At 37.7% G+C, this 21,659-nt stretch overlaps 2 protein-coding genes across 2 annotated transcripts; both read right to left on the bottom strand.

Moving 5' to 3' along the window:
* Positions 1-1,800: 1,800 nt before the first annotated feature.
* On the bottom strand, positions 1,801-16,947 carry LOC131798147 (putative exosome complex component rrp40). Its single transcript, XM_059115797.2, has 5 exons — positions 16,816-16,947; positions 6,525-6,892; positions 5,400-5,549; positions 4,464-4,612; positions 1,801-3,133 (listed from the first exon to the last, which is right to left on the bottom strand). The coding sequence occupies exons 2-5, from the start codon at positions 6,741-6,743 to the stop codon at positions 2,923-2,925; spliced, it is 729 nt and encodes a 242-aa protein (XP_058971780.2). The 5' UTR covers positions 6,744-6,892; positions 16,816-16,947; the 3' UTR covers positions 1,801-2,922.
* LOC131798135 (octopamine receptor beta-1R-like) lies at positions 11,671-12,798 on the bottom strand. Its single transcript, XM_059115787.2, has one exon. The coding sequence runs from the start codon at positions 12,796-12,798 to the stop codon at positions 11,671-11,673; it is 1,128 nt and encodes a 375-aa protein (XP_058971770.2).
* Positions 16,948-21,659: the final 4,712 nt, after the last annotated feature.

Consider the following 21,659-nt stretch of genomic DNA (forward strand, 5'->3'; position numbering starts at 1 on the left):
TAGTTTGACTCTATTTCTGTTAGACCAGTCTGCTACCTCATCTGCTACAGTTTGCGCATTGCTCACTTTTCCTTTCCTAATTACTTCAGATGTCATCGTGTCGTTTACGTATTTCCAAACTGATGCATTACAAATTGCTAGGTCACTAATCATGATTAAAAACAACCATGGACCTACAGAACTACAGAAATAAACCAAATGACTTACCTCTTTCGTCGTTCTATTAATTACTGTAATATTTCAACAATTCTTCGATCTATCTCCTCTTCTGACTGTACTTGCAACTCACACGCGTCTCGTGGCCGAATGAAACTCGAAAGTATGTCACGCAAAACAAAAGGGTATTGAAAGTCACGCAAATCCCAACTAAAAATAGCCTTTGCTACACCTACGAAATAACTGAATATTTTTATTCGGTAGCAAAGCCGTATTGTAAAAAAAAGCTCGTATAGTTTTTCGAAAGCACAAAAACAAAATCTTGGCTAAATTAACATGGTATTGGTGAACATATATTCCTTCAAAGGAAGTCTTCAAACTGCTTCCTGACCGTGTAACATTTGCCCTGTAACCTTTCTGCTTTTCAGTTTGTCGTTCGTATGTGAGTAAGTCCCGAAATCACAGCATTGGCACAAGCACTTCGTCATTTGTCAATAGCTTTCAGAAAGGGTTTTCCTCAGTCAAACACTGAGTTTTCCACCATTTATTTTGACACACTGATCACAGAGAGTATAAATTTGTCCCTGTTATATGATGCCATATCCAAAGAGGTCGTCTATCATTTTGATAAACAGGTAACTAATACAAAGAGCACGATTCAAAAGCAAAATTCCGCCTTAAAACCAGAAAATGTCTCCCGTGGAAGGAATATTTGAATTATTTATGATTTTTTGAGTAACATTCCCACCCTGGCACATTGATCTATCTTGAGACCTTACAGGGTATAACAGCAGAAATTGTCGCTGAACGACCGATTCCCGATTAATGCAAGGTACACATGCCAACCTCTGTGGAAAATATCTATGTGCCTTGTGGCACAACGGACTCTCGAGATCGTTTGGGCATTTCAAACTGGGTAGGTAATACGGTTTTAATGCTTAAGGATACATGCATAAAAGGTGAGATCGAAGCCAAGGTGGATGTGAAGTTGTTGTGAAGGCGAAATATCTCTGTTATACCCATAGAAAAGTAGATACTGATGATGCCGACCACAAATTGAACAGCATTTGAAAGGCAAACAAAAACATTTGAAGACCTAGTTTTCTCTCCATCATAGGCAGGTAGATGTGACAACAATCACTTTATTTTACGGAAGTCCACATTCTCCTCTCGCTCATGGCATTTTTGGGGAACTTCCTCATCCTTATTGCCTTTCACAAAGTATATTCCCTTCATCCGCCGTCCAAACTCTTGTATCGTTGTTTGGAAACAACTGATCTGTTAGTTAGCATTGTCAGCCAGCCTCTCATTGCCCCTTATTGGATGTTCTTGGTTCATGAAGAGTGGTATCTTTGTCGATGCACATACAAAACAAAACATAACAGCCTATATGCATTATGTTCAGTGTGGACAGACTTCTAGCCCTGTTGTCGGGGCTAAGATAAAGACAAATTCAGTGTACTTCATGGTAGCAACCTTTTGGGTACCGTTTGGTGTCGCTGGTTTATGCTACATTTTAGACTACCGAATAGATATGTCGTCCCCCTTTTATACTCTGTTGGTGACGACTTATCCTCCCTCCGTTTCCCCTGAGAACCATGTGATCCCCCTCTCCCCCCCCACCCCCCGAAAAAAGAGTCTTTTACATTATGATCACCTCTTCCTTTCAATACCCTCTAGCTCTGACAATTCCATGCAATAAATATACTGATCTTAAATAATCGCACAGCCTGGTTGAGAATTTGACTCTTCACTTGATTACTGTCTCTCCTTTTCTTATTTTTCAGCCATCAGAAAATTTACCCGAGCTTATAGTGAAAATTGTGTTCAACACATTTGGTAGACTTAGAAACAACACCTACAAGAGGAAGATACGTTCTTTGGTTTTCATCCCGAAACACAAGGACTCCATCAGAGAGAAGGTTGTCAATGGAGAAATATCAGTCAAGAAGCTTGTTTCATCCTCTGTGGAGAAGCTCACCTAAAAAGTTAAAACTGGGTTGTTTATCGTGTTATATGAACACATTTTCTATTTTTATGCTGAATGAACATACAATCTTTTTTTAAAGGCAAGACTTAGTAAAAGTAAATATACCATGATCCTCTTTGCGTTATGAAATACAAATTGTCTGAAATATTTAAAGATTAAAAGTGAGAGAAGGTTTTTTTAAACAAAATGTCTCTTGCAGCTGTAGTTGCGGTGAGCAATATACTTGAAATACAATGCAAGACAATTGCCATGACCTCTTCAAAAGGCACTTTTGAACACCCATACTTTCCTCAGAGATCCCAACTGATTTTATGAAGAACTCTTTGAAGTGATTTTGTGTATTCCATTCACGCAGTGTGAAGCTCTGAGTTAGAAGTTGGCAGTATAAGTCATGGACCAACTTTTATGTGCTTGGATTTATGACCCAGGTGCAAAGTGCACAGGTTATAAATCTGAGCAAAAAAAAAGGGAGGTTCTGTAACTGACAACACAGACCAAGAAAACAACTTAGTGAGATATTATATCTCAGGGTTCAAATACAGGGGGGAGACTTACGTACAAACAAATTTTGAATTCAGCGGGCTGTACGATGAAATATGGCCCATTAAATTGACTGATCATAGTAAATTTACTAACTGAGAGATACATGGATAGTTAAATCTTGAGATTAATCTTAAATACAGTATCACTTTTCAAAACGGTGGTTTTTTTGTTTCCTTGTTCTTTCCATCAAGAAGTTCAAGAAAATTACTCAGAGGATAAGATTTATGCTGTTCTTATGACTGTATTCCTTTCACAAGCTGTTTCACCATTGTCTCGATTTGATTATTGTTCATGTATTCAGAGTTCGACACAGCATTGGCAACAGTAATCGTACGAGGTATTGATGATGAATTGATCCACACTCTCCCATTCATTCCCACAGTGCATTCAAATGGGAAGTGCTTTTCGAGACATTTTAGAAGAACAAATTCTTTGCTGAGCAGTCTACAAGAGAATTACACAGTCAAACAATCATTAAAATTTGAGTCACAAAACTTTACCGAAGGCACAAGGTACGGATGAAGTTAGTTCTGAGCCTACTGGCCATTCCAGCCAGAGTTTACAGTATCTCTAACTTAAACAGGATGCTGGTCCTTCACAAACTACCCCTACCCTTCCCTTCCCCCCACTGACATTTTTCCTAGTTTTCCTGAGTTTGCCTGTACCCACCTATGTTCCTAGGTGGAGAGAGGCACTATTATTCATCTCACCTAATTCCTAGTCCTCCCTCCCCCCTCCCACCCTCCTTCCACCACTTGAGGATTATGCTACCTTTCCCTGACAATTCACATAAACCATTTATACTCCTGGGTGGAGAGAGGCAGCATGAGAAGCAATTTCATTTATCTAACACAAGCCCAAGCCCCCCCCCCTCCCGAGCCACCCTTCCAGGATTTTATTAGCTTTCCCTGACAGTTCACATGAACCCATTTATACTCCTAGTCGAAGAGAGATCATGTGAGAGTTAAGTACAGTATCCTACTTAACCCTTTAACTCCCAAGATCAGATTATTAATTCTCCCCTTTAGCTGCTAACCATTTCCTTGTGAGCAAATTACATGAATTTGGTGTTACATTATTGATAAGAACTTCTACCTGATAAGTTTGAGCATTCTTATTACTTGTTTGCTGAATAGTGTACAGATATTGTAGGGAGATGTTACATTTTAATCACTTCTGGGAAATAAAGGGTTAAGGACAAACAAAATTACTCCACCGGGTCTCAAAACTGGACCATTGGACTAGGCTTTATTTCTTGCCAGAAAAAAGCTCAGGTTAACCCAGATGTGCAAGTGAAAATTGATAAAAGGAAATGATGCAATACTCATTATTAAACAATCTGGTATGCACATACAATACTCATTATTAAACAATCTGGTATGCACATACAATACTCATTATTAAACAATCTGGTATGCACATACAATACTCATTATTAAACAATCTGGTATGCACTTATAGTATGAGTATTAATAACCTCCCTCATGGAAATTCCTACATACTCAAATAAGCCATATTCAATATATTACAATTCAAACTTGGCTCTGAGGTTTGGGAGAATAAAACAAAACAAATCAGTCCAAGGTTGAGGGATAAATGATGAGTTTCTTTTGTTTAATTCCCCCTAGCCTCAGAGTCATGTTAGAATTTTTTTAATATATCAAAAATGGCCTATTAGTAGCAAGTAGGTGACAACATTTGGAGGGGCAACATGACTTGGGGCCACAGGACTAATTACCGTATGGGATTAAAAAACCTCGGAAATCTCACTTACTTTCTTGAAAGTCCAAGTGAACAATTGATCATAAAGCCTCCAGACAGCTGTCCCAGACCAGTGCTTTTTCCACTGCCATCTGTGCAATCCAGTTCAGGTTCCATGTCCTTATTTGCAACACAAAGCCTGGCGTAAACAATATCCCCTATCTGAAATTGATAAAATTGATCAGTTGTAAATCCTTTTCTCAAAACACTAAGGTAGCTGATTATCAGCTGCAAGTGCAGGGCTAAAAATTAACTACAGTGCTTGGTGGCCAGTCAGGCCAGTTTCTTTGAATTCTTAGTGGCCCATCCCAAAATGAAGTAGCCCTCAATTTCCTCTAGTTTAAAATGAAAAACTTAAATAAACGCCCCATGGCTTTTATTGGAGCATTAACTAAAAGGAAAGAACAAGCTCATGAAATCACTGCTAAAACGGCTTGGAATTTCCACTTCAGAACTAAAAATTCACTACAATGGATGATCTTAGAGTCCAGGCAAAGAAACGAAGAGAAAGGTAGTCCAATGAAACTAAATATTGAGTTTAATTTTTAACTTTGTACTTTGCATAATTTACATTGCAACTTTTCGAAATTCTGTAGCATAGTTGCACATCAGGCATTCAAACCTTAACTTTTGGTCAGGCACTGGTCAGTTTGAACTCGCCACTGGCGACCATGCGACCGCCAATTTTTAGCCCTGCAAGTAAATGATTGACAAAAAGATTCCAAGTTTCTGTGTGTATGTTCAGTAATAGATCAAAAATGATGTCAAAATGTGGTAAAAACAAAAGGTTCAAATTCTCCAAACTAACATCACACAACTTGTACAGCAAACAGTAAGAAGAATTACTAATGAGATCTTGAAGTAAAATGGTTCAGCCAGCTAGACAAAGTACACAGATTGTTATTTCTAATTTTTTAAAAAATATATTTGTTTTTAATATTTTTTGTACCTGAAGATTAGGTTTATTCTTCTTAGTGGCTCCCTCAAATGATAAACTTGGTAATGATGCAGGCATTGCCCCTCCAATGTCTACTTTGTAACTATCAGAGCCTCTGTTTGTTATAATTCCAATGACTTTCTCTTCCTTCACTGGAATGTACTGAAAAGCATGTCACAAATCTATTTATTTTTATTTATCTTCTTGCAATGCTTAAACAGGTTGGCTAAGTTCAGCTTTAAACCGGGTTTGAATGGTGCTTGTAATGATACTATCTAAAATGACTAGACCACAACTCTGTGAACTACATTCCCTGTTTTTTGAGAGAGGTGCATGGGTCCCTTAACATTCCCTGCTGACCAATGAAGGGAGGTTGCAGGACACAACAAAGGAGGCTTTTGTCTGATTGGCAGAGAGCAACTCAGAAATCCTGGTATTCTATTGGCTCATCCAAAAAGACGGGAGACAGGGTTTACAATTTATCATTCTAATATGAGAACACTAGAATATCTAACCGTTTGCAAATTTCATAATAAAGGCAACACTTTCTCCTCAGTTTTTTCTTTATGACCCTGAGTGTTGGTCCACTCTAAGGCTTGGACCCTAAACCTCCCACAAGGCAATCAAGTGCTCCACAACATGAGCTTCAACCAAGTCTGGGTTAAAGGTTCTCAAGAAATGAATGAGGAGCAGACACACAGGTTACGGGGCCAAAAAATTCCTTGCGCATTTTCTCTACGCAAAGGTTATGTTAGGTGATACGATATTTAACATAACAATTTCCGCAACGTTTGAGCCCAGGTCCCGCATTTCGTTTGTTTAACTTCCGTCGCTGGAAAAGTGAATGAAATTCTGCGAACAACAAAATAATTTGATGGCAGCCATGTAACACAAATAAATTTCACAAACATTCTTCACCTTGCGTTACCATCCATTTTTTTAACCCAAGTCAAAACCTCGCAACGTGATGCAAAGTTAAAAGTTGAAGGAAAAAGTTTTCTCCAGAATGTTACACGGTGTTGTAATTTTTGCGCAACGATAAATTGCAAGAATTTTTCGTTACAATTGTTCCATATACCGTGATCAGAAAGAAAAAAAACCTGGAGTTGTGAACAAAAATACTTCGAAGATACTAACCCTTCTTTGATTGCAATCGATCATGTAGATTGACGGGTTTCGATGTCTAAAAACCCCCGCTTTGTAGGCCATGATCACACCATTTACTTCTCTTAAGCCTGGACCGAGCTTGATTTTGTTTTTCCCTTCAAGTATTCCTTCCAAATCAGCTACACTACCGATAACATCGCCAGGCAACACAACGCGGTTTAAAAGACTTCCAACACTTTTGTCCGCCATCTTTGATAGAAGATCCGCTGATTGTCGACCGGCGGCTCAGAAATCAGCTGCTATTAGTTTCCAGGATCCTTCCCCACTTCGCGTCTTAGATTTCCTGGCTGCCGACCTCTTCAAGCTTTAAACATGATCAAGACTCTTCACTGGTTCGTCTAAAAAAATTTAAAAAAAAAAAACAGACAAATAGAAGTTAAAGTTTATATTTAATGCCTTCTTTTCCATTCTAAATTACAGTCTCATGCCCTGCCGAAATAAAAAGATGCGTTTCACAATTCACTTAAGTATTTACAACAATTTGAGACAACATATTGCAAGCGATTAAACTCTTTCCTGAACCCCAGGAGGGCAGAAAATCTTTTAAATCCGCCTTTCTACGATTAATAATTTATTTCACCGTGTTGTTATTAAGAGCCTTATTGGCGGCAAAAGTTTTATAACTGATGGGTGATACGTGGTCTTTACGCCGTCGATCATTCTTTTGACTAACAGCGTGAGGAATAAGAAAGACTTAAAAACTTCCTTTCTGAGAACATTTGGAGATGAAACACCTTTGCTACCAAGTCCTTTCTCTTTTATTTCTGTTTTTTTTTGTTAGGAGGCTGGTTCACAGTTGCCAAACAAGGTGAGTAAGCCAGGATAGAACAATAAACTTCAATGTTTTTTCCATTTGAAAAGAAAGGACGTGTTTCGTCCTTTCTTGCCAGTGATAATTGCAATGTGCCGTCTTGTTTTATTCAAACTATTTAGCTGTTCCTTGAAGTGAGCGGGCATTCAAAAGAAAAATGATCGTTCAAAAGTGATGCTTACATAATGAAAATCTGTATATTACAGCAGAAAAAAAGACCGTTTCATCGGAATGGAATCTGGATTTAAAATTGAAACCCTTGTAATGTGAGCTATCGAAGTGTCACTGAAGTAAGTCGTGGGAAAGTTACCTGGCTTAGTCAAATGAACCCCACTTACTAAGAGATTAAGCATCATCCACTTCACCTATCACGAAGAAAGCTCAATTGACGAGAAAACGAAAATGTTAGTTGAAAACCAGATGAATCATGCACTAAAATCTTCCAAAAACAAATTTGCGGAGTTTAGGAACCTGGATCCAAAACTGTAACATCGTCTTGAAGTTCATGTATTATATAAAACAGAGCTTCTTATAAAGGGTTCTAGGAAAGCGTTACGAAAAATTGTAACAACCTCGGTTAAAAGAAACATGTTCGGAAATTTTACAATAAGGTGCTATAAGTAATTCTTGTTGTAAATATAAGCTTTTAGAAATCTCCAGACTGCTTAAGCATGCTGACATACGTATCATAGAACTTTCTAGAACATTTCATCAAGTCACGAAGTTATTACAGAATATTACTTAAATAGTAGTATTATAAGCTTGAATGCGGAGGATTTTGGAGGATCACGTAATTTTCAGGGAGAATGGAGGGGGATCAATTGTCTCAAACGGAGTATAAAGAGGGGGGGGGACAATTAACTGCCAATGTGGAGGGGAGGGGGGGGTCATAAGCAAATTACAAAGCCTAATAGGAGAACCAGATAAATTTTATCGTGAAATAACCAACAGTGTTCTTGAGGTTAGGTAAAGCCGGATGACAAAAGCACTGTTTTTTTTGTTTGTTTACTTGTTTTCAAGTAACAGTTGTCTGCCTTATTTTTTTTCTGCACCAGAACAAGTGTTCGATAAACATATGCCACAATGATGCAACTTGTTTGAATGGATTTACAGATCAGGGTTTCCTTTGTTTGTGTCAAGCGGGATACGCGGGAGAATACCGCGAAAAAGGAGGTGAAAACTAAGAAACCATGATATACACTTTCAAATTAACATTAAATGGTTTGAATTCGGGGGTAACATGTGATCGTGTAGTCTGATCGTGCGGGTTAGGGTAGTCTTTGTCGGCTGTGGTGACTGACATTCGGAAGCGGAAGTCGTCATCAGGGTCAAGTGAAGAGATATTGTCAGTCAAATGCATTGGTCTAGTTCCTGTAAACTGATTGGTCAGCTTAGTTGTGATGTTAATGGCCATGAGACACAAGTGGCGTCATTCGGTCATGATTGCATGATTTGCTCTTTGTAATTGTCTTTGTTTTTAGTTTTACACTCAAAAAGGCGCTCTCAAGATACAATTTTTTGTGAGGGACACAGAGCGAGGCTTCAAATTAAGTGTACCCTTAAGCGTACCACCTTTTTTAGGTGGTGGTGGTGGCGGATTCTACTCTAGCGGAAGAAGTGGAATGATTTTTGATGGAAGCATTGGGGATCGGGGAGAAGGTGGCATGGGATTTCTTCAGGGAGGGGTGGGTGGAAGAGCTAAGACAAACAATATCATGGGTGGGTGGTGGTGGAGCTTATGGGAAAGGAAGATCGGGTGGGGGAGGGGGAGGAGGGTACTCTGGGGGAGGCAGTGGAGGGAGTGAAAGACATTCCTGTAGGGGTGGAGGTGGATCCTACAATTCTGGAAAGAGTAAAAAAAAATGAATGCTGTTTCAATGAAGCTGGGCATGGTCAGGTGACCATCATTTTACTGTAGAACAAAGAGATCACGTCTGTCACCAAACACATTATCGAGTGAAATAAAACTGAAATAAGAGCACAGTCTGAAAAAAATATTAGACAAAATTTCAAGAAAGCCAAAATTAAAAACAAACATGGTTAAACCTCGGAAACGACGATTCCATTTTATCGAAAGGGATTCGGACACAGACTGAACAATTCCTTGAACTGTTTAGCCGGACTTTGAACTTTTTTGCGCCTTAAAGATGTGAAGATATCATTGCATATTATTGTTTTGATCGTACGCGGCTGTTTTGACCAAACGCACGGTTTGAATAAATTATTTTTGCACGTGATGCGCGCTTTTTGCTTATGCTTAATTATGATAAGCCATCTAGTAATTTTTTCTTCTATATTATTAACACGTAATCACATGATTTTTCTCGTGGAATTTGAAATAAACAAGCACTTGTTAATTTTTTCAAAGACCACAAATTGCACTCGCCCTATGGGCTCGTGCAATTTTGTTAGTCTTTAAAAAAATTTACTCGTGCTTATTTATTCCAAATTGCACTCGTAATCATGTGATTATCTATACAAATGAGTTTAATTCGCATGTGAGTGAAAACTTATTGTCATATGAAAGAATGAGCACCAGGACTCATTTTGAAATTGAGTCCAAAGGTAATTCGGAAATGGCCTATTCATCGGAAAACTCGTGTCTTTAGCACTCTTTCGTTTTTCTCCTTTAAGTTTTTGCAACAAAGCCCTGTCAGTCCAGGGCACCTGCATCCCTCCACACATCCGCTTCGATTATCTTTTCCTTTAGGATTGCGCACTCGCGGCCGAACGGGTCACATCAAAGGTTTTTAATTTGGAAAAAGTGTTTCATTGTGACAATTTTGAAAAGAAAAGTAAAAAAAGACAATATATCTTTAACAGTTTTACTGTAATCGGATTTTCTTTGATGTCCGACTTGCTTGAGAACAAACTGTCTTACAATTGCATTCCCTATATCATTTTTTTAGATCCATGAAGTTTTTATATAACTTTTTATTCACTCAAATTGCGTCCATCTGCCTTGTCGAGAAAGATAATCGAAAGCAAAACACATGATGCACTTAAAAGTTTTTACCGGGAAGTTATTCAAATTCGCTTTCATATCCTAGAGGCTTCCTTTGAATAATCGGAAAAAATATTCAAGTTGGTGTGGATGAGAAGTTCTGGCCGTTTAACCGAATGATCCAGTTTTTCGCTCAGCAAGACTCATCTATCGATTTTTCAGAGTTGAAATAACGCAGCTGCACCTTTCCCACAAATACCCAGTTTGTGTATTTTCCTCCGGTGGGTTTCAGCCGAGGTGCTAAAAACATCTGCCATTGCCTTAACTTTGTATTTTTTAGTTTTCGATTTCGTTGGTACTAGATCTCAGCTAATCGTTACCAATTAAAAAAAAAACGGTAATATTTCTAGGTTTTTAAAAAAATTTATGGAGTGTGAAAAGATTTAATACGTCGACATGTGATTAAGGCAAAATTAGCATGTGACACGCGAAATTGTACAGAAAAGCGAGGGTGAGTCGTGAATTTCATTCTGAGCCGGCGTGAGGCGTGATTTTAGTCCTGAAATATACGTGATATCTTACCCTTTTTTCTTTGCTTTCGTGTTACCGTGAGCTTATAAAAAGATTTCTTCTCAAAACTTCGTTTTGGTAATTCTATTGTAAACAAGGAAATAGCATTTCATTTGAATTTGAATGGAAATTTTGCTGCTACACAAACATGCTTGTCGAGATAAGTATATTACAGTCGCTCGTCGAGTATTTCTAATAGGATTAATGATATCATAATTTAACCTACAAGTGCGGACGAAATACGTCTTTGAAGATTGCTTTTAATGTCTCTGAAAATTTAAGGATAAAAAGCAACACCAGCAAACAATGACGTTTCGCCGACGACATGAATGTCATCATTATCAAATGCAATTAAGAAAAGATTACCGATAATGTAAATATATTATGCAGAAAACGAAGTTGCGAAAGATGACATGAAAATGTGAACTAATTGGGAAGTTTTTGAGTGTTTTCGTGTCTATTCGAGTGTCCATGGTTGGTCTTCGTTCCCATATGAGCAACATTTCATGAATGGGGCATTCAAGCGTGTCAAACTTTCCTCGGCAGTTTTTTAAGATCATTAAATGATGGCGAAGATTACTAAGCCCTTGTAGGTGTTCTTTTAGGTGTTTGCCAATCACAGAGTATTTGCGTTCTTCAATGTTTTAAAGGAGATAACAGCTCGTGAAGCTTATATATTTTGTATCACACGAACAAACGCATTGATTGAAGGTTTGAAGCCAAATCTAAATCGACTTTCGAACGCCGCTTTTGCAAATTTGTCCACGACTAACATGGCGTTAAGGATCGAGTTATTCCGTGCCCTCTTCAATCGGAGAAAGGCATTTCTCAAAGTTCATTCTAAATCCTTTAGGACCCTCAAGGGTTTCCACAGATAATATTACTTCCCTAGGTCTGTCCTCCTGCACTGCTTCGAAATATGCTCGGGAGGATGCCCTTTGGAAGCTTGCTTGAGTTGTCGAGCTATTTACACCATTCTTGTTATCCAAAATAAATGTAACGCCACATAGTCTACCGATTCGTTTCAGCATTCTTCTAACTCCAGCACGAAATTCCCTTTTGCGAATTGAATAAATAATTGGGTTTGTTAGTGAGCTTACGTAGAAGATACACCGCGTGAATGGTATAATTTCAAGTAAGAATTTCTTCTTGTTAAGATAAAACAGGGTATTAGTTATCCACTCGGGTAGATAACAGAGTAAAAATACCGTGATAATGATGCATACGTCGACGGCTGCCTTCCGATCTAAGATCCTTCGTACCTCAAATTGCTCCTGTTTATGCAGGTCAGAATCCTCGAGGGATCCGAGTTGTGCGGCTGCTACAATGTTGATCTGAAGTATGTTTGCTGTTTTAAAAACTCTCCAATTTAGGTAAAGGATTATTATAAAAGGGACAACGAACAAAGTTAATGTCAAAGGAAATATAATCTTGTGGGAGCTCACTGCTGACTTGCAAAATGGCACTTCTGGATTGTAAAAGAATCCCGAATCGAAGAAGAAAGGAGCTGAGCACAGAAGGGAAGGCAGCGCCCATATAAGCACTAACTCCAGAACTCTTGAGGCAGTTATGGAGCCATCGTATGTCAAAGGCGATTTTACAATGGCGATGTATCGTTCATAAGAAACGGCAATGAAATGGAGAACCGTACTCAAATAGAAATATCTTGTAACAGCAATATGAAGAATACACATTGTTTCACCATACAACCATCTCTCTTGAGCTACGCTTGCGATGTTGAGCGAGTTTCCCAGTATCAAAAGGAGACAGTCTGACACAGCAAGGCTAGCGAGAAGAAAATACCGCATCCTATGAAAACTGCTTTCCATGAAAATCGTTGTTATCACCAATAAATTTCCAGGTAGACCGACAACGTCGATGACAGCATGCAAACCTGTAAGGATTTGCGAGTAAACCATGTTTGATTTGGCACGGCGCTATAAAAATTTTGCCCTCTTCAAACGATTCTTGGTTTATTTGTGTGATCCAAGGTTTCTCGAAACAGCATGGTTTTAATCTTAGAGAATCAACCACAAAGAAAATTTTTCAGGAAACAGGTCGAAACGGGGACAACAAATTTGCCTTAGATTTTTAGGGACTATACTTAAACTTCCGTTTGCAAATTTGCTTTCAATTAAACACAAAGAAACAGTCCCCGTAAATGACGCATGGAAATTAAATCTAACGAATCACAGGTTATTAAAATTCGGAGAAAAACTATGAGTCATGGAGTGTGGCGATGGGTTTATACATCGACATGATTAAGAAAAACAGTTTTTGAGTAATTAGGATTAAAATAGAAAGTCAGGGATATTAAGGCTGGCAAGAAGAATATACTGCATTATATGAAACTTGATTTCCGTAAAAAATCGTTTTCACAATCAGCAAATTCCAGGCAGATCGACAATGTCGATGGTAGCATGAAAACCAGCAAGGAATCGAACTGCAAGAAAACCATATTTGATTTGGCACGGCGCTACCAAATGTCTTGTTTGTCTACAGACTCTTGCTCCGTGTGATCTCAGTTTTGATAAACAGATGGTGTCTAAGCATTTAAGGCGACAGCTAGATAAATGTTGTTAGGATACACGTTTAGAGAGAGCCAATGATACTGCTCTCGACTCTTAGGGAAAATAATTAAATTTCGTACGATTTATTTTCCTTTGCCCAAAACTAATAATGAAATTCTGTTGTCGATTATGCATAAAATTTGGGTCGGAAGATCTTCGGGTTATTAAAATTCACACAGGAGCTTGGGAGTGACCAACGTTTTTAGGAATTACCATGTTAAAATCTGGAAAAAAAAGTCAAGATGACAATTTTTATTAAAAAAAAAATTAAGAAAAGCAAATTGTTAGACAAAATGATCGAAAACGATGTAAAGAAAAGTTGCGTTTTAATGCAAACATTTACTTAGTGGACATGTAGTTCAATTAACAATTTTACAAGAACTGTAGAAGGTCTCGAGGCGCGGGCGCCTGACGTTGTTGACGTCATTTCAGTAATATATATGGTTATATGTGGCCAATTGTGGAGCAGAGAAGCTTTTGATTGTGTTCCGTTCTGTCTGAAAGCACGCCGCTAGCGGCTAGAGCACGAAAGAAGTGAAAGGGGACGTAGTCGAGTGTAGCCGAGTGTTTCTCCCTACCTCTACAATTCATGATGCCAGCGAACAAATGTGCGCAATTTTTTTTACAAGAAGCTTGTCAGAGTAAAACTAATAGGACTACCTTTAATCTGGCGACTAAGTAGACGATTATTTATATAAAGGAATTAATTGCGCGTTTCAGGTTTAGTTTATTCAGTTAGTTTTTATTGGATCGAGGTCATGTGTAACAGTTTGTTTTTCCAAAAGACTCTAGGGGTAGAATTTAGTAATCCTCTTTTATCGGGAGTCTAGGAAGACTTTATATAAAAGGATTAATTTGTAAGTCAATGTGAAGCTTTCTCAGCTCCAAGCGGGTCAGTAAAAATGCCAAGATCAGCACAGTTGAAAAGGACTTGAAATGCAAACTTAATATATTAAGGACTTATGGTATGTCTTTTCCTCTGCATAGCCACCAAAAAGGCCTGTAACTGCTTGAGTTTATCAATTAGAGGGGAAAAGCATTGATATATCACTAAACTAATTGAAACTGACCCTTAGGTTAGATAAACAATGTTTAATTAGGAATCGCTGACAATTTAGCTGCAAATGTGTAAAACTGGCACGTGTAAGTTTTACAGGTCTGAAAGCGGACGGAATAATCCTGAAACTATCGAAATTTCAATTTTGATTCGATATCAACACATGATTTGGACTAGATAGACTAGACCAGGTCATGAAACAAGAGCGCAAACATCCCAAATTCTGAATAGCAATTATGCTATAATACAATTATGCAATATTTCAATTATGCTATATTTCCATGTAAATTAGTTGTGATATTTTGGTGTTAGATCCAGTTTGATGTGTAACATAATGAAACTGTGGAGGATTATTTAATACTTGATCGTCACTTCTCATTGGCTAATTGCGCTACGTGTATAAACGTGTAAGTTAAAGGGTTAAAATTTCAATTCATTCAATTCTGGAACGTTTTCAAAAGTCACAATTTGATATAGAGAAAGATGTTTCTTTTCGTCCTAGCACGAATTTTGGACAAAGAAAAAAACCCGTGCCCCGTTCGGGAATCAAATCTTGCACTTTCGGAACTTCTTTTCGCGGATCAAAGGCATTCGGCAAAATTCAAGAAACGTAAAATCGCTCTCCGAAGCTCATGACAAGACCCAAAAAAAAAAAATTAGCTCTTTATTTCATGACCAGCTCATAATTAATCATCTTTCTCAATCTAATTAGTTACAATGTTTTGTTAGTTTTCAGTGTCGCTCGATTTATCTAATCGCTATTGATGGTCAGACGTTGGATCGCAATAATCCGCCCCTTTAAGGGAATCATAATGGAACAAGATGAACACGCGCCAAGTTTCTGACTGGACACATGATTTTCATTTTCTTTACGCCTTAAAACCGATTTGACCACGACTTACTGACATAATTCCTACTATAAGGAAAATCTGATGGATCGTTAAGCTTCTCTGAAATCATTCCTGAATTCAAAATTCAATAATTTGAGAGTTTAACTCTCCTCTGCATCTAAAAATTAACAGAAGGTTAACGGCCTCCTTTTTTTTTCTTCAAATTTACATGAAGGTATCTGCCATTCGTGATGAGGGTTCATTGCGATCAAAAATAAGTTCTCTCAGTAGTTCAGTTATGTTGCTACGTGCTCAGTAAGCCCAAACAACTTAAACCTGAGGTGAAAAAAGTCAACAGATTTAGATTTCATGACTACCGACGAAAAACGATCATCCCAATTTAGCTTGAAAACAATGATAAGCCCTCAACGGATTTATATCAAACAATATAGAAAGCCCACACTACACACTCATTTACCATGGAAGTAAAGCGTTATTTACCATAAGTAAATTAAATCTATTTAGTCTGGTTTCTTTCTGTCTTACTATTTTCAATAAAAAGGAACTCTTTTTAAGCATGCAGACTGAGGCTACTTAAAAAGCCAACAGTCCTTCCAGTCTCCAGGCTCCAGAAGTGATCAGACAAGACTTGATCATGCATGGTTAGCTCTCTTACCATTTCACCAAAATAGCTTTTGTTTTGAGAACAGTAATTAAAGGATTTGTGGTTGTTGGGTACAACAGACAATCGAAAGCAATATTTTCCCCTATCTGCCAAAAACGTTAATTCAGTTAAGCATGGCCGCCAAATAACAACAGTTTTCTGCAAAATATAAGCAAACTTAATTCTACACGAATATCGATCCAAAAATGTATCAACCGTCGCATCAGGTCATGCCTCTACTGTCGTTACGCTTTTATCATTCACAAACTACGTCTTATTTCCTTGGTCAAACAGAGACCAATGATTGCGAAAATGTTGGTGAAGAACATGAAAAAATTCCGTCAGCCTCTTCTGCAAGCATCTGTTTCGTTAATATCAAACAGAAATAATATTGCGGTTCTTAATTTTTCACGGAACGTTCTTAATCCATGAAAAGAAGATTACACTGAAAAGACAAATACCTAGCAACAAAAAGCCGCAAAAACCAATTGCCTTTTGCTCGCAAAAAAGGGAAGAAAGAAAACCTGAAGAACAAAAAAAAAGAAAAAAAAGAAAAAAAAAAGAAAATAAACGGCATTTGATAAGAGTCTTCCCTCGGTTTGATACTGATGTCAAGTCAGGCCTTTTAGGTACCGAGGCTATGAAATTTAATGTAAGTCTGTGAAGTGTCTCTTTTATGTTGCAATTGACTATGTCGTATGTCAACACGAATTAAGACTTGTGCTCGTTACAGTAACAATAACAGCAAGACGAAGTTAAGAAAGAATCATGCAATTTTACAGATAAAGCAAAAATAGATCCAAGAGGTGGCTTACCTACTATTATCAAATTTTCAGGTTCCTTAATCACCTGAGAGGAAACGGAAAGTCAATTATAAAGAAATTTTCCAAAAGAGGACCGCCCTCATCGAGAAGCAGTTAGCATGGCTTTAGCGGACACATTCAGAAAGAAACAGAAGCAGAGACAGGAAGTCTGTCTTCAAGACACTTTAAGTGCCGGGTGGTCACTTAAGAAATAGCTCAACTGAAAGATTAACTTATAATTACTAATAACAAATACTACAATACATAAGATCCACACGTTTAATCCTCACTTGGACTTAGCTCAACGATCAGAGTACCAGCTTATGTTTTTGTTTCCATAAAGTTTCATCTTTGTATTGCTCTAAAAACGAGAGAGTGGAGGGAAAAAAAACGATGGAAGAGAGAGTGAAACGAAGCGATGGAAGAGAGAGAGAAACGAAGCGATGGACCCAAGATTGAGCTTTTATGGGAAGAAGACTGTCTTCCGCCGGTAAACAAAATAGGTCTAGAGCAGCAAGACAGGGAAAAGATATTCTAATTTCCGAAACATTTAAATTTGGCTGATGCGAACTTTTACAGAAGAGCTGACGTAAGTCAACTTCATCGTAGTTCCTACCCTAATCTCTGTTACCCTTGTTGATAATAATAGTATGGTTGCAAGGAAATAATTAACTAAAAATAGCCATAAATTACACTTCCTTTGTTTGTACTGATCAAGATAGTTTCAGGTGTCAAAATGGAACGGTGGGTTTCGATAACTTGTACTCCGATTATTTTAGTTTGTGTGAGAAGAAAAAGGAAATTATGGTTATGAAGAGATGGCTTAGAAAGGATATCCGATCTTGAAATACACAGGAATTCGTTACTTTTATTACTAATACCTCCTTTCCTTTAATTGTCACAATAGTGATTCAGCACATTTTCTGAACAAATGTATTACTTCATCGGCACAGTATGCAACCCATGATAGCCCAACAGGAATTTATCTTCTTGTGGATCTGGAGAATATCTAGGCAATAAACCGCGCATTCTATCGGTTTACCAGCGTAATTACTTCCTGGGGAATAGTTTGAAAAACGAAGACAATTGATTCATAACGGTGATAAATCGATAGAAAGAGCAGTCAATTGCTTTTATGAAATAAAGATAGTTTATCGGCATGTATAATAAATGTATAATATAGTGTATCTCAGTATAATAACAAAAGTATCTCAGTAACTTTATTAATAAAACTAAATTTGTCGCCAATTGCAGCGAACTTTGACATTATTGGCAACGAATCATCGAGAAAAAAAAAGAAGTAGGCATCATCAACTCGATGAGCCACACGTTACTTAAAACTCTTAGACCTAAACGCGTATCGGTTGAGGAAACCGGGAAATTTTGAACACGTCATCGCAAATGTTACATCTGATTGGCTCTTTATGTAATTTTATGTAATTTTATCAACTGATCTCAAAGTCTCAATCCAGTTTCATTCAATGAGCAACTAATGTCGCGCTCAACTCATCAATTTCTAAATCATTACATCCTCTGAAATAAAACCATGAAATCTCGAACGAAACCGACAATTTTTTCTGTTTCGCAACAAAAACTCTCTATACATCACTGAGATTGAGAGCATCACATGAAATTTCTGTGTAACGCAAGAAAGGACAATCATTATCTTTAGTTCATTGCGGTAAGTATTCAGTTACATCATAAAGGGCGTGCATGACGTAGAACACCGTAGTCAGTGCGGAAGGCTATAAATTGTTACTTTTCAATAACAGATCCTTCTGGCACTATAACCCTCCGACTTATTGATAAGGACGCCCACAGGAATGACCCAGTGATTTCAGTTGGGTAACTGGGAAAAAAGTAAACAAATGCTTGAGAGCCCGTGGAATTTCAAACCCAGGGGGTCAACGTGATGTCTTTATACAGAAAGCTACGGAATGAAAACTTAATTATCCCAAATTTTTTTGCTAAGTTATTTTGAAAATTTAAGGAATTTCAAACCTGCGGAGACGTTTAATTTTATTTCATAGAAAACTCATGAAGGAATTCCGCGGTAAGGCTTAAGAGTCTGGCACTGATTTTTTTATCTTGTATAAATGTTTATTATTTTTCATGTTCTTAGCTTAAAAGTCTTCTCAACACTCAATTCTACGAGATCAACAACCATATTTACAAATTTTAAGTTTCCCAACAGACTCAGTGTCAAAGTTCTGAGTCAATCAAGTTCAATTGCAACCTTTTGAAACTAGGTTTAACCGCTGAGTTAAGCAAATTTACCCATAAACGGGTAACAAAGATTGCGCTACCATTTGCTTTTCTGAATTATTTAACAGCTTTTTTTCTTTTGATTTCTTAAAATGCTTTTCATCTGTAAGGATCACGTAATAAATCTATTTATCTGACATGGTGTATATGTTTGCACTTTCGTTTCCACAGACAGAATCAGACGAAGCTAGCTAAAGAGAAATTGAATGGCTACAATACGTTTACCACGTGGAGAGCAGAAGGGCTGTCTCCCGTACTAGAACCCCTATGCATGCTTTAGTTATTACGTGGATGAAATGGAGTCGATAGTTGTTTTCCCGTTGGCCTAATCGGTGATCTAAATGAAGCGTTGCAAATATCAGTTTTCTCCATCGCTACCTGATAGAAATAGATTTCTAGATAACACATACAATTTATACACTTTATTCGATGGTATAACATGTAAAATGCGGAACATTTTGCGAGCAGCGTAGCATTTGCGAGTGATGAGCAAAATATCCGTTCGTATCATATGTTAAACGGTCGAATAAAGCATTCATTATTCCACTATCACTCTACTTTACTGATATTTTGCATCGATCCAGTGACCTCAATTGAACATCAAAACAACACACACGAGAGGTGGTATTATGACCAAGAAAAAAAATCTGAAGCGCTTAAAAGGTTTGGTTAGCGAAGACTGAAAACCGGAAAAAATCAAAGTTTGGATCGTTCAGTTTAGCCACTTTGGTGCTTCGCCTTCCATCCGTATTTTATGCCCCGTTCTACAGCGGTTTAAGACCGTGGTACATTTTGCGCTTTCTGTTGCCCTAACATTATAAGTTGGCGTTAAAGAAGAGTAAGAATTTTCATTATTGAATCGAAAGGAATCAGTAATACTGAAAAATCTAGAACTTGTTCTGAATTGTGTACCGCACAACCGGAAATTCCTAATTCCATTTAATTCCATTAAAGCTCCATCATCTAGAGAAATCTCAGTCTCTAAAAAGAAAGAATAATCCTCTACCTGTCCGAATGATTTAACCAGGCAATGACATTACCACTAATCTGTTTAGGGTGACACGCGCTCCATTCACTAGAACTGAAAAACAAGCCTATCATTCAGAGGCATTACTTTCATTCTGCTGCACGCATAACATTCCTCTTTCGCCACCTCTGTTCAGAGGAATCCCTGGGAAATTTTGATAGTGGTGAGCCGCGGGGTTCCCCAAATCCTGACCCTATTTCAGACCAAATTATGTTCTCAAATTCTGAGCCCAAAGGTCCCCATTACACTTTACACAACAATGCAAATATATATTAGGTTACTCCCTCTCCCCCTTTTTCTGAGAACCCTGGGAATTTTTGTTAGGGGTGTGCGAAATCCATCTGGAGTTGAAATGACAACTTGGCTCATTGCTCTCGTAGATTCCTTAAAAGACGAATACACCGACAACCACAGTAGTCAATTCTATATATACTCGACAGACCAAAACTTCTCATAAAACTCGCCCAAAGGGCCAGGTTAATGAGAAGAGGAGAATTGTTTTGGGGTTTTTGACCTTGGTTGTTTTTACTTATAACTATCTCACACAGTTTGCATAACAATCTTCGGAATCATTATATAACCTCAAATAGTACACGCGTCAAGTGTCTGACCAGGAATATGATTTTCCCATTCTTTACACCTAGAAAATCGCCTAATAGGGGCTTAAACGTGTAAGTACTTTTTAACAATGATAAATTCGAACCGTCAGATTCCTGTTTCATCCTCTTCAATTTTCAAAAAAGAAAAGCAAATAGAAAAATATATATATAAAAACAGTATAACAGAGATCTTGAGACCCTCCATCCGAGACAGCAGTTCATTAACACTTTCGAGTCTCATTTTTCGGTTTTGAAGACAAAATCAATCATCAATGCTTAGTTTTATTAACTCAGAAGGAGTTAGCCCCAATAAGACCTTAACATGTAATTGGATAAAAATTAAACCGTCAAAAGACAGTTAAAAGTATTTTTCAGGCCGAAACCGCGTCTAGTCGGCGCGTGCAAAGCCTTGGCAATGCTACTGGCTCTCTTTGTGCCAAGAAAATTTGGCTTAAATGTCTTGATGATCTAAATAAACAAATATCAGTCTATAAAATCTGGTATTTACCGAGCGTTACGTGACTAGGGCTGGATAATGAGTGGCCAATGTGATATTCAGTCATATTTTCATAGTAGCATCTAAAACGTTTTATCATATGGCCAAATGCCGCATTCATGAAATTCTCGCTCGGCGTTTTTTCAGTGTGGCACGTTCCTTAGCAGATAGGTCAAAACACAACAGATAATTATCTGTAGTTAATCACCCTATGGAAGAAACCTTCTTAGTTCAAATTGCCGCAGATTAGTGAATAATTTTGTTCATAAGAACGGATTAATTGTTCTTAGCTGTTCTTTACTGCAGCCATTGAAAGCTTCATAGCAGTGCTATTTGAAAAGTGCATGAGTTAAATTTAGAGATAAGTTTTGAAGAATTAATCGACAAGTCACTACACAACCATTTGAGTCATCCTTAGCTCCCAGCCCTTATTGAAATTTTCATTTATACAGACGTCAAATATCCAATA

The sequence above is a fragment of the Pocillopora verrucosa genome, chromosome 12 (assembly GCF_036669915.1).
Source record: "Pocillopora verrucosa isolate sample1 chromosome 12, ASM3666991v2, whole genome shotgun sequence".
NCBI lineage: Eukaryota > Metazoa > Cnidaria > Anthozoa > Scleractinia > Pocilloporidae > Pocillopora > Pocillopora verrucosa.

Coding starts and splice junctions, on each gene's coding strand:
- LOC131798147 (XM_059115797.2), bottom strand. CDS start 6,743: ATGGCGGACAAAAGTGTTGGAAGTCTTTTAAACCGCGTTGTGTTGCCT. Junction 5,550..6,524: donor TCGATTGCAATCAAAGAAGG/GTTAGTATCTTC, acceptor CATGCTTTTCAG/TACATTCCAGTGAAGGAAGA. Junction 3,134..4,463: donor TCACTTGGACTTTCAAGAAA/GTAAGTGAGATT, acceptor ATTCTCTTGTAG/ACTGCTCAGCAAAGAATTTG.
- LOC131798135 (XM_059115787.2), bottom strand. CDS start 12,798: ATGGTTTACTCGCAAATCCTTACAGGTTTGCATGCTGTCATCGACGTT.